At 33.9% G+C, this 13834-nt stretch overlaps 1 protein-coding gene across 1 annotated transcript in view; it reads left to right on the top strand.

Annotated features, from left to right (window-relative positions):
* Window positions 1–13834, top strand: part of rarga (retinoic acid receptor gamma a) — a 70572-nt gene that overhangs the window by 11487 nt on the left and 45251 nt on the right. Inside the window, exon 2 of the mRNA XM_073822870.1 lies at window positions 9183–9475. Within this exon, the coding sequence (XP_073678971.1) occupies window positions 9307–9475 (169 nt within the window). The 5' untranslated portion in view covers window positions 9183–9306. The remainder of the gene's footprint in view (window positions 1–9182; window positions 9476–13834) is intronic.

Genomic DNA, 13834 nt, shown 5'->3' on the forward strand with positions numbered 1-13834 from the left:
ATATTGGAAATTGGAAAAGTTGCTGCTTAAGTTTTTATAATAGCAATTTGCATATACTCCAGAATGTTATGGAGAGTGATCAGATGAATTGCATAGTCCTTCTTTGCCATGAAAATTAACTTAATCCCGAAAAAAACGTTCCACTGCATTTCATTGCTGTCATTAAAGGACCTGCTGAGATCATTTATATAATCGTCTTGTTAACTCAGGTGAGAATGTTGATGAGCACAAGGCTGGAGATCATTATGTCAGGCTGATTGGGTTAGAATGGCAGACTTGACATGTTAAAAGGAGGGTGATGCTTGAAATCATTGTTCTTCTATTGTTAACCATGGTGACCTGCAAAGAAACATGTGCAGCCATCATTGCTTTGCATAAAAATGACTTCACAGGCAAGGATATTGTGGCTACTAAGATTGCACCTAAATCAACAATTTATAGGATCATCAAGAACTTCAAGGAAAGAGGTTCAATTCTTGTTAAGAAGGCTTCAGGATGTCCAAGAAAGTCCAGCAAGAGCCAGGATCGTCTCCTAAAGAGGATTCAGCTGCGGGATCGGAGTGCCACCAGTGCAGAGCTTGCTCAGGAATGGCAGCAGGCAGGTGTGAGCGCATCTGCACGCACAGTGAGGCCAAGACTTTTGGAAGATGGCCTGGTGTCAAGAAGGGCAGCAAAGAAGCCACTTCTCTCAAAAAAAAAAACATCAGGGACAGATTGATCTTCTGCAAAAAGTATGGCGAATGGACTGCTGAGGACTGGGGCAAAGTCATATTCTCCGATGAAGCCTCTTTCCGATTGTTTGAGGCATCTGTAAAAAGGCTTGTCCAGAGGAGAAAAGGTGAGTGCTACCATCAGTCCTGTGTCATGCCAACAGTAAAGCATCCTGAGACCATTCGTGTGTGGGGTTGCTTCTCATCCAAGGGAATGGGCTCACTCACAATTTTGCCCAAAAACACAGCCATGAATAAAGAATGGTACCAAAACACCCTCCAACAGCAACTTCTTCCAACAATCCAACAACAGTTTGGTGAAGAACAATGCATTTTCCAGCACGATGGAGCACCGTGCCATAAGGCAAAAGTGATAACTAAGTGGCTCGGGGATTAAAATGTTGAAATTTTGGGTCCATGGCCTGGAAACTCCCCAGATCTTAATCCCACTGAGAACTTGTGGTCAATCCTCTAGAGGCGTTTGGACAAACAAAAACCCACTAATTCTGACAAACTCCAAGAAGTGATTATGAAAGAATGGGTTGCTATCAGTCAGGATTTGGCCCAGAAGTTGATTGAGAGCATGCCCAGTCGAATTGCAGAGGTCCTGAAAAAGAAGGGCCAACACTGCAAATACTGACTCTTTGCATAAATGTCATGTAATTGTCATAAAAGCCTTTGAAACGTATGAAGTGCTTGTAATTATATTTCAGTACATCACAGAAACAACTGAAACAAAGATCTAAAAGCAGTTTAGCAGCAAACTTTGTGAAAACTAATACGATTAATCAAACGATGTTGTGAGGTGCGTTTAGTCAATGAAGCCGGTACTTTGATTAGTAGTAAATCTCCATCACATGCGTTCAGCTGCGTTCAGCTGGAGCGTTCAGAGGTGTAAATCACTGACAAGCTACGCCAAATCGCTCTCAAAATTGAATGCGATTTTGAACGTGATTTGGCGTAGCTTGTCAGGGATTTACGTCTCTGTGTATTAATTGCCGCTCCAGCTGAACGCAAGTGATGGAAATTTACTACTAATCAAAGTACCGGCTTCATTGACTAAACGCGCCTCACAACATCGTTCGATTAATCGTGCAGCCCTATTTGTGTCATTCTCAAAACTTTTGGCCACGACTGTACATTTGCAAAATACATTAAACATTTTAAAAATGTATACAATAAGTGCAATTATTAAAAAAAATACAATGCATTTTATACTCATTAATTAAATACATACATCTGAAAAATACATAAAAACATTAAAAAAATTAATACAATAAGTGCCTTTTTAAAAATGAGTAAATACATTTAAATCTATATTCGTTAATGTAAATCTATCAATTTTATTAATGCCCATTAAAGGTAAGCAAGTAAGTAAGTAAGTAAATAAATAAATAAATAAATAAATAAATAAATAAATGCATTTAAACAAATAAACAATTAAATTCATACATTTTAAAAATACATTAAGTGCATTTAAAAATAAGTAAATACATTTAAATGTGGATTTGTTAATTAAATAAATACCTTTGAAAAATACATAAAATATTTAAACAATTTGTACAATAAGTGCATCTCAAAAAATAAGTAAATTCATTTAAATGTAGATTAGCTAATTTAAATGGTAATTATTCTTAATTTGAGATAATATACAATACATCTTATCTGTAAATAAATAAATAAGTAAATACAAAAATAAATGTATTTAAATAAAAAATTACTTTAAAATAGTAAGTAAATAAATAAATATAAACAAATAAACTATTAAATACATAAAATAAAAGCATTTTAAAAATTAATACAATAAGTGCATTTAAAAAATAAATAAATACATATAATGTGTATTTGTTAATTAAATACTTTTGAAAAATATATAAAAACATTTTTAAAATAAGTAAATACATTTAAATCTTTGTTAGTTAATTTAAATGGCAATTATTATCCAAATTTGAGATAATATACAAAAAATAAATACAAAAATAAATCTAAAAATGAAAATAAATAATTACTTTAAAATAGTAAGTACGTAAGTAAATAAACAAAAAACAAAACAATTAAATACATACATATGAAAAGTACAAGTGCATTTAAAAAATAAATAAATACATTTAATGTTTAAATGTATATTAGTTAACCTAAATGGTAATTATTTATTTTTAAAAAATCAATGTACATTTAAAAAATAAAAACATTTAAAAGTACATATAAATAAAAACAAAAAATGACTTAAAAATAAATAAATAAACCTTAAAAATATTGTATATTTTATCGTATTTTATCTTATCTTATATCTTAATTGACTGTTTTAGCATATAATGATATCTGATTGTATTTCATGCCTTGCATATGACACTAGAAATGAAGCATTTCAATTGAAATCGAAGTCTGGTAACATTCCCGGTGGATATATAACAAATATTTCCCAACCTTGACTGATATGTGTGGAAAACATAATTATGCTATCATTTGAGTTCACAGTAACACTTGCAGTTCAGCGAAGAGCGCATTTGGCCCGAGAGCGAGCAGCTCCAGCTCCGCTTCAATTGCGAAGAATTTATCCTATGCTGCCTCGGTCTCCAGGGTAAACACGTTGACTTCGGCAATGTGTGGTTTTGAATGGTGAGCTCTAAATGATATCTGTTACATATGGAACAGTTCTGAGGGGTCACGGACGGAGCTGCAGCGGGGGTTTGGGGAAGGGGGGGCCACATGGGCAGGGATGGGTTCGAGGGCACACAGTCGCAGATGAAAACCAGACCTGGAGAAAAAGAGAGAGGGAAGGAGGAGGTGGGGGAGAGAGAGAGAGAGAGATGGCAAGGCCTTGTTGTGGCTGGCTATGGGCGTGTGCCTATCTGCAGAGCTCCTTCCTTAGACGTGGCCACCCTAGCTTGGATGCACATGTGGAAGAGTTTACTGTAATGGAACTCTAAATTAGTGGTGGTTTGAAGCTGCCTGCAGCAGTAGGCTGTAATTAACTGGCTCTGCTGAAAGAAACAGAACCAGAGAGGCTGGAGGGAGTGTGTGTGTGTGTGTGTGTGTGTGTGTGTGTGTGTGTGTGTAGGACAGATGTGTATACTGGAGCCATGGAAGAAAATGGCACAGTGAGGGAGAAAATATTTGTTTTAACATGTATTAATGAATGTTTTTGCACTACATTCTTACAAAAGAATCTGTTCTATTTTGTTTCTTCAGGCACTTTTTTTATTTACCAGGGGTTGTTTTTTTTATTTTTGGATTTCAGCTTTTTCTCTTTTTGATATATTAAGGTCTTATACACTGGGAAAAGTTTTCACCAGTTTCAACTTAAAAGCTTAAGTTTAGCAGCTGCCTTAAAATTTTTAAGTTAAATCAACTTAAGTCATTTAAACTCAGAAGTTAAATCAACTCATTTTTATTGTAATAAGTTAAAATGACTTTTTAAGAATTTTTAAAAATTTAAGGTAGCTGCTGAACTTAGGTTTTTAAGTTAAATCTGGTGACAGTGTAGGAACTTTTTAATCATGGCTGCATCACTTATTTTTTCTGTTTTTTTTATGCATTTCATGTAAATGTAAAAATCCATCATAATGTATTAATAAAAAAAACGAAACAATAAGTAAAATAAGCATAAATTATTTCATTAAAAAAGAATAGAAAGAAAACAGACTGTCTCTCAGTTGTGGTGTAATTTGCAAATTTTATAAAAAGTTTTGTTTTAATTGTGACTGCATTGCTTGTTTTTTCTGTTTTATTAGTACATTTTATGTAAATGTGAAAATCCATTAAGTGTTATTATTTTTATAAAATTAAAAATGATAAAAATTTAAAAACATTTAAAATTGTAAAAAAAAATCTTTTATGCATTTTATGTAAATGATTGTAAAATAATGTAAAAATAAGTATTATTTTTTATGTTGTTAATTTGTTTTTAAATAATTTTATTTATTTATTTATTATTATTTTTTTTTTACATTTTTTAAAAATAAAATAAAAAAATCAACTTTTATTCTTTTTGTTATGAAGGTCTTAGAAACTTTTTAATCATGCCTGCATCATTTATTTCTATTGCTTTTCAAATGCATTTTATGTAAATGAATAAAAAAATAATAAAAATAGGTATTACTTAATGCTAATTTAAACAATAAGTAAAATAAGCATAAACAGTTTATTATTTATTGTGTGAAAATGATTTATATCAATAAAAAAAAGGAAAAATTAGAGAAAAAAAGTCCCTCAGTTGTGGTGTCTTTTGCAAAAATTATATTAAAAAAATTTTTTTTCTTTGTTATTTGAAGGGCTTAGCAACTTTTCTATCATGCTTGCATCACTTATTTTTGCTGCTTTTCGAAAGCATTTTATGTAAAAAAAAAAAAAATTTAAAAAGCAAATATGTAAAATAAAATAAAGTAAAATAAGCATTAATAATTTATTTATTTATTGAGTTAAAATGATTTATATCAATTAAAAAAATTAAATTAAATAAAAAGACTGTCCCTTAGTTGTGGTGTCATAGCAAAATTTGTAAAAATAGTACAACTTTTTTCTTAGAAACTTTTTAATCATTCCTCAATTACTTATTTTTGCTGCTTTTTAAATGGATTTTACATAAATGATTTAAAATAAACATAATAAAAATATAAATTTTTAAAAAGCAAAAATTTTAAAAGTTAAATTAGCATTAATAATTTAATTATGTATTGAATGAAAATGATTTATATCAACTGTGATTATTTAAAATAATCATAAAAATAGGTATTCATTTTTTAAATGCTAATCTACACAATAAATAAATTAAGCATAAATAACTGTATCATTTTTTGTGGGAAAATTATTATATATTACAAAATGTTTTGATACAAAGTAGTGTCATTTGCTAAATTTGTATGAAAAAAAACAAATTGTAATAAAAATATAATTTAAATGTGTGAAGGAAAAATGTATATATTTTATATTTTATTTTATATTTTATTTATTTATATATATTATTTATATCAGTTTAAATATATATATATGACTTCTTTTAGTTGTGGCTTCATTTGCACAATTTTTAAAACAATTTTATATATATTTTTTTAATTACTGCGTTTATTTATTACTGTCAGTGACGTGCTTGAGATAAAATATAAGACATGATGTGTGAAGAAAACAGTAAAATTAATCAAGAAATGTTACAATTTGTGTTGTGAATAGTCGAATTGTCAAATTATACAAGTGTGAAAATATTATTTTAATGTGTGTATTTAGGATTTAGCTATTACAGTTTTCCCTTAGTAAGTCAAAGTTGGCCATTTTATTTCAAAATGTTTAACATATCACTTCTATCAAAGAATGCTATTAAACCTAATCCGTAACTTGAGAAGCATTGGAAGTGATATCATGAAAAAAACTTTTACAAAGCCCTGTGATGGCTGCATATTTACAGTTGGACATTTATACATTATAGTATGTTTAAAAATGTATTTTAATAGTGCAAAATAGACACCTTTGACCCATGTGTGTGTAGCACTTGGAAAGAGGTTTCTTAGGATTTGACCGTGTGGATTACAGTAGAGCTGTGTGCATCTGTTATGGAAAGGGAGCTCAGTATTTCTCTCAAAGACTATGTGTTCAGGTGCAAGTGTTTTTATGCGGCAGTGAGAAAGAGACTGTACGAATGTATGTTTTGGAAAGCCCTGGATCTTTCCTGGCCAGAGTGCCGCCCCCGTAGTGCCCCCCAGTGCCCGGACTCCGTCACTGAATCTGTCTCCTTTTTTTCTTCTTCTCTTTCTTTCTCTCAGCTCGGCCTATGTTTATGCCGAATTCATGAGCACGATTTTTCCCTTGCTTTTTGCCCTGATTCACAAACCACAGCACTTCCAAAAAGCGCAGAATTCTTTGGCTCAGCTCATTTTTCAAAAACCACATTTAAACAACAAGCCGCCAGCACCACCCACTCATAAAAATCACTCAAGGGAGAAGGAACAAAAAATGGAAAGGGACAACCCAGCATTCACTAGCGCAGTGATGAAGATAGGTTTTGTCTTATTGAAAAGTGTGCGTAAGAGCGCGGATCTCACTGCCAAAAAATCACTCTTGTTTTCCAGTGCAAATATCGAAACATCTTTTAAACAAGCTTTTAATGCTTTTTTGTTTTAAGGATGAATCAGAATTAGTGAGGTTTCTGGTTTCATTTGTGGCAAACACCTCGTTGTTTGTGAGAGGAATCGCAGATGCAGAACAATTGGACAAACAAGCTGTCACCTCTTCTCTCTCAGTTCCTCTCCAGCTCTGCAGGTCTGTGAGAGCCCGACTGTAGTCGTGCAGGGCTTAGAGACTGGCAGCACAAACAGAGAAGCTCTTTCTTGTGGAGTTTGGGTGATTTAAATCATATGGAATAGCCTGGAAACACCACAAACGTCTGGACACATTTCAAAACGGAGCAGACAAGAGCACTCTCTCTTTCTCTTTCTCCCTCCCTCTGTTTCTCTTCTCCTGCCTCAACCTAACTTTTTCCTAACCGCTTTATTATTTTCCTCCCTCCCCTTCGTTTCTTTTTTTGCTCGCCCTCCGTTTTTACATATCACCCCATCGATTTCCTCCTGACTCCACCCTCCTCTTAACACACATAAGCGCTCTTACGCACTGGCTGCTGGTTGTTGTTGTTAAACCGATGTGAGAAACTCGCAGATTGCTGTTTGTGCGACGTTAGGGGTTCTTAAAAGATTAGTTCATCCGGAAATTAACATTCAGTTATGATTTAAGCATGCTCGTGTCATTCCACACCTTCTTTTTTATTTTGAACAATGTACTAGCCAAATTTTCCATGCTATTTGAATGAATGGAGCTGGGGCTTTCAAGCTTCAAAAAGTGGTTCGTGCACTATATTTCAAATCTTCTGAAGCCGTATGATAGCTTTATGTCGGATAATTTGTGACCCAGGACCACAAAACCAGTCACAAGGGGCATTTTTTGGAAATTGAGATTTATACATCATCTGAAAGCGGAATAAATAAGCTTTCAGTTTTTGTTTGTTAGGATATGACGATATTTGGTAGAGAGACAACTATTTGAAAATCTGGACTCTGAGGGTGCAAAAAAATCTAAATATTGAGAAAAATCGCCTTTGAAGTTGTCCAATTCAAGTTCTAAGAAATGCATATTACTAATTAAAAAATGAGTTTTGATATATTTACTGTAGAAAATTTACAAAATGTCTTCATGAAACATGATCTTTGCATAACATCTTACGGAAGCCTGTTTCCACCACGACTTATCTCACAATTCTGACTTTTTTTTCTCAAAATTGCGATACAAATTAAAAATTCGGACTTAAAATTCAGAATTCTGAGATATAAACTCGCAGGTCTGGGAAAAAAGTCACAATTTTGAGTTAGTATCATGCAATTCTGAGAAGAAAAAGTCAGAATTGCAAGATATAAACTCACAATTGAGAGTTAAGTCAGAATTGTGAGATATAAACTTGCAATTCTGAGAAATTAAGTCAGAATTGTGAGATATAAACTCGCAATTCTATGAAATTACGTCAGAATTCTGAGATATAAACTCGCAATTACGAGTTAAGTCAGAATTGTGAGATTTAAACTCGCAGTTCTGAGAAATGAAGTCAGAATTGTGTGATATAAACTTGCAATTCTGAGAAATTAAGTCAGAATTGTGAGATATAAACTCACAATTCTGAGAAATTACGTCAGAATTGTGAGATATAAACTCGCAATTACGAGTTAAGTCAGAATTGTGAGATTTAAACTCGCAGTTCTGAGAAATGAAGTCAGAATTGTGTGATATAAACGTGTAATTCTGTGAACATAACAGTCTTTTTTTTCTCCTCAGAACTGGACTTTATAACTCACAATTGTGAGTTTATATCTTACAATTCTGAGAAAAAAAGTCAGAATTGTGAGATACAAACTCACAGTTTATATCATGCAATTCTGACTTTATTTCTTGCAATTGTGTGTTTATATCTCACAGTTCTCAGAAAAAAGTCAGAATTGTGAGATACCGCCTTTATTTTTTGTTTAGTGGCAAAAACGGGCATCCATAATAATGATTTTTGGCATAAAAGAAACATCTATCATTTTGACCCATACAATGGATTGTTGGCTATTGCCACAAATATACCTGTGCAACTTAAGATTTTGTGGTCCAGTGTCACATTAATCTAAATGCCTTGACATCTGCTTCATGTCCTTAATGGATTCATGAGTAAACAAATCATTCTTCCGAGTTGTTTTTTCAGTGAATCGTCTGACCTGATTCACAGTGATTCATTTTTAATTGGTCTGGTCCATTTAACCCACTGAGTCACAAGTTTTTAAGTGGAAGATCATGAGTGAATAACAAAGAATGAAAAACATTTAGGGTTTGGAATGGCTTGAGTGAGTAAATGTACACTGTTTATGTGGCACACGAGCTTGAAATCACTGAACCTCTTTACTACTGTTTATAATTCTTCATACAAATGTTTAACTTACAATATGTTTCCTCCTGAAGGTACATCCTGTCGAACGAGTGAAAGCGGAGCCGTGACGGAGACCTGAGAAGTTTGCCAACATTGTCACACAGGCCGTTGAAGCGCACGACAGGCCCGACCAGCCTTTGGCAGCCAACCGTCGCCATGGCAACCAATAGGGAACGGCAGGTGGGTCACATGACCGGATTCCCACCTGCTGTCTACCCCTTTGCCTTCAATTCCATGCGGAGCCACTCCCCCTTCGACCTGCTGACCAATAGTAGCCTGTTTGGGCGGTTTGGGGCGGACCTTCCCAAAGAGATGGCAGCATTATGTGAGTACTGAACCTGCATTTGTTTATAAGATTCTGACAAAAGATCTTGTTTTGGGGTGTTTCATGCGCTGTAAGTTATTATTTTTTTTTATGAAGCTCTGGAATTCTTTTTTCAATCATTCCTTCGTTATTAAATTAAGCTACTTTTTTGTGCATTTAAAAATCTATCATAAAAATGTGAATTTTTACATTTTAAAGTTTTTTTTTTAAATGCACTACAAGTCAAAAGTTTCTGAACAGTAAGATTTTTTTTTTTTTTTTTTTTTTAAGTCTCTTCTGCTCACCTAGCCTGCATTTATGTGATCCGAAGTACAGCAAAAACAGTAAAAATTTTAAATATTTTTGCCATTTAAAATAATTGTTTTTTTATTTGAATATATTTTACACAGTGATTTATTCCTGTGATTTCAAAGCTGAATTTTTAGCATCATTACTCCAGTCACACAATCCTTCAGAAATCATTCTAATATTAGGATTTGCTGCTCAAACAAATTGTATTATTATTATGTTGAAAACAGCGAGTAGTATTTTTTTCAGGTTTCTTTGATGAATAGAAAGTTCAGAAGAACAGAATTTTTCTGAAATAGAAATCTTTTGTAACATTATAAATGTCTTTATCATCACTTTTGATCAATTTAAAGCATACTTGCTAAATAAAACTATTAATTTCTAAAAAAAATTATACTGACTCCAAGCTTTTGAAGGGTACATTGTATAATGTTACAAAAACCATTATTTCAGATAAATGCTGATCTTTGGATTTTTCTATACATTAAATAATCTTGTAAAAAATGTACTAACTGTACTAAATGTAACTGTTTTAAATGTTGATAATAATGATAATAATAATAAAAAATGTTTCTTAAACAAATCAACGTATTAGAATGATTGCTGAAGGATCATGTGACACTGAAAAGTAACGATGCTGAAAATGTTGCTTTGATCACAGGAATAAATTACATTTTAAAATATATTCAAATAGAAAGCAATATTTTAAATAGTAAAATATTTTTATTGTTTTTACTGATTGTGTTGCACTTCAGATCAAATAAATGCAGGCTTGGTGAGCAGAAGAGGCTTAAAAAAAATCTTACTGTTCAAAAACATTTGACTGGTAGTGTAATACGGTATATGCAAAACGCATTTTGCATCAGTAGGGATTTAAAATAGTGTACTATATTACCTATGATCAGATTAATGGCTAATATTGCATCCAGCTCAAACATGAATTGTGGGATATGTGCAGTATACGTTGTTTTATGCTGCATGTTTTAGTCAAATTAGTAGTCCACGCATGTATTGCGTAAAGCAGTGGTTTTCAATCCTGGTCCTGGGGACCCACTGCTCTGCACATTTTGTGTGTCTCTCTTATTTAACACACCTGATACAGATCATCAGCTCATTAGGAGAGAGATCCATGTACTTAACTGAGTGTGTCAGATAAGGGATACATACAAAATGTGCAGAGCAGTGGGTCCCCAGGACCAGGATTGAAAACCACTGGCGTAAAGTATACAAGTAGTATAGTATTTTAGACTCTTGCTTGTTTTGCTGACTCTTTTTCTGTGATGTTCTTGAATCGTTTAAGTTGTTGCTAGCTAGCTAGTCCCATTCTTTGAAAAAAGGATATTTCTTACAGGTGTTTGGCCCCAGAGAAAAAAAAGTCAAAAAAAAAAAAGTGTCACAGGGGGCGCTGTTTTACATCCGACAGCAGTCGGAAAGTGTGTGTGAGAGAGGACAGAGAAACAACAGATGGCTGAAAGAGGGGAAAAGAGCCATTTAACAGACATTTTATTCTGCAAAAATACTTTTTGTTGGTTTAATATATCAAGTTTTTACATTTTATAGCATTCCAGAAAAATGGCAGGTTTCTCAAACCAGCTGTCGCGGTTCATTATTCTGTTTTTTTTAGCTGAGGTGTAGTGCATTCACTGGCTCTTTAGATCCAGAATGTGTTGCAAGAATGCGAGCCGTCTGTGGATTTTTCTTGTTTAGACAGTAGCTTAGGGGAAAACACAAGCCACAGACATCTGAAATCTCATCTCAAGTCCTGAGGGGAGAATCTGTGATGGGTTTGGATGGCAACAACAAAGCAGACTCTGCATTCCCCCTCCTCAAAGCATACACACATGCACAGATATACACTACTCGCCGTCTCCTGCTGTGCCTCTTTTACTCCTCTGCAAGTCTGAACAACACTCCAGCCTTTTAGATGTCAATCAGTACCCGCCCCCCTACAGCTGCCCACCTAATCCAATAGGTATTTACAGAGAGAGGCAGAAAGAGAGAGTGAAGAAGGGCTGATGGAAGCACCTGGGGATGACGTCCTGGTGCGGTGGAATCCAAGAACACACCCTGCTGTGAAAACACACTGACGGATACACAATAAACAAGTCTCCTCTGTCTCCTGGTCATGAAAATGAGAAACATATTTCGCCTTGCATATGCACACGGCCTGAATACCAAATTGCCTTTTGTGGAAAACACGTTACATGAATGTTTGAAAATCTGGGAAATTATTGGAGGAGCTTGACGAGGCAGATGTTGATTAGCATTGTCAGCTGTGGCGTGAAATTAGAATTAATCTTATTTACATTTTTGTTTTGCCTCCAATTCTTTCCTCGTCGTTTTTTGTCAAAATAATAAAACATGCTCTTCCTCTGAAACTATTTTCCTTTCCGCACGACCTATTGGATGTTGTTAACAAATAGACGCATGGCTATTTAGGCATTGTTTTAGCAAATTCACGTTTAGTCTGGCTCTATTTTAAGGTTTGGGGTCAGTAAGATTTTTTTTGTCCCCAAAATATTTAGAAAACTTTTATTCAACAAGGATGTATAAAATGAATCAAAAGTGACAGTAAGGACATTTATAATGTGACAAACATTTCTATTTTAAACAAACGCTGCTCTTTTTGAACATTCTATTAATCAAAGAATCCTGAAAAACAATAAAGCAGCATATTATAATTATTTCTGAAGGATCATGTGACACTGATGATCCTGAACATTTTTAAATTACATTTTACAATATATTCAAATAGAAAAGACTTATTTTAAATGGTAATATTTCACAATATTACTATATTTGTGATCAAATAAATGCAGCCTTGGTGAGCAGTAGACTGTGAGCTTTTAAATAGTAGTGTTCAATGAAGTCCCAACCTTATTTTACATTGAAATTGGTCAAATGAATTGCAAATTCATATTGGTGATTCATGTTGACCTTTAAAAGTCAAATCTACCTCATTTTTTTAAACTGGAAACAATTTCTCCCTCGCTCTGGCTGTTTGCATATCCAAAAGCACATCGGTCCCTAAGCAATGCCAGGAATTGGGTGAGAGTCGAGACCACAGAGGCCCTAATTTGCTTTTGGGGACGCCGTTTGACATTCTTTTTAGACAGGCATGTCACAAGTTGTTTTACTGAGCCATTCTCATCCCTGGCTCTGAGACGAGTGGAAACAAAGGCAGACGAGCAACCGGCCCGCTGCTGTTTTTGCTTTTTTTGCAGGAGTTGGTTTAACAGGCCTCTTCATTGTTGTCAGAGCTGTCTGTCGGCTAGACTGCGAAAATTTCCCAGCTCATAAAGGCCCTGTCTTTAAGTGTGTCTACGTTGTTAGTCCTACATTCTTCCCTAGACCGGTGTGTATAATTCCCAGAGAAGATAAGTCATGCTTTGGCCTACTTTGGATAGGTGTGTTCGAGCAGATATGCAGCTGACAGGTTCAAGCACCTTCCAGAGATGTGCAGTTGGCACATAGTTCTTAGAAATACTGATTTCACACACTGACAGCTGACACTATCACTTTCTGTTTAACTGAAGAAGCCACTTTTTATTCTTTTTAAAAATCTGTTGCATTGTTTGCTGTAACACAGTGATAAAATGAGTGAGTTACATTTATGCATTTGACAGTTGCTTTTATGCACTTTTTTTCCATCGTAATGGTGTGTGTGGCCATTTGTAAATTTAATGGGTGTGGCTTCTGGTCTCGTCTGAGTCCAGCTATTTTTAGCTGTACCAAACAGCTTTTTGCTGCTTGATATTGCATATGTGTCTTACTATATTATTTTAATGTATTATCTTAGTTATGAACACACTGGTTTGTAGAGCAAACAGTTTTACTGTTTACTGCACATTGTTATTGTTCTCATTATTTCCCTATAGTGACTAATGAATCAGAAGTCTCACCCATAGACTTACTTCCATGTTAAAGATTAAGGTGGATACAAAGACTTGCATTGCATTAAAGGTACAGGTTTTATTAAAAATCATACTTATTACCTTGGTGTTGTTATTGCCATGCTGTATGGTTTGAGTTTCAGAATTGTAGACATTAAATTAGAGAACTTACCCTTGA

This window comes from Garra rufa, chromosome 18 (assembly GCF_049309525.1).
Source record: "Garra rufa chromosome 18, GarRuf1.0, whole genome shotgun sequence".
NCBI classification, from domain to species: Eukaryota; Metazoa; Chordata; class Actinopteri; order Cypriniformes; family Cyprinidae; genus Garra; species Garra rufa.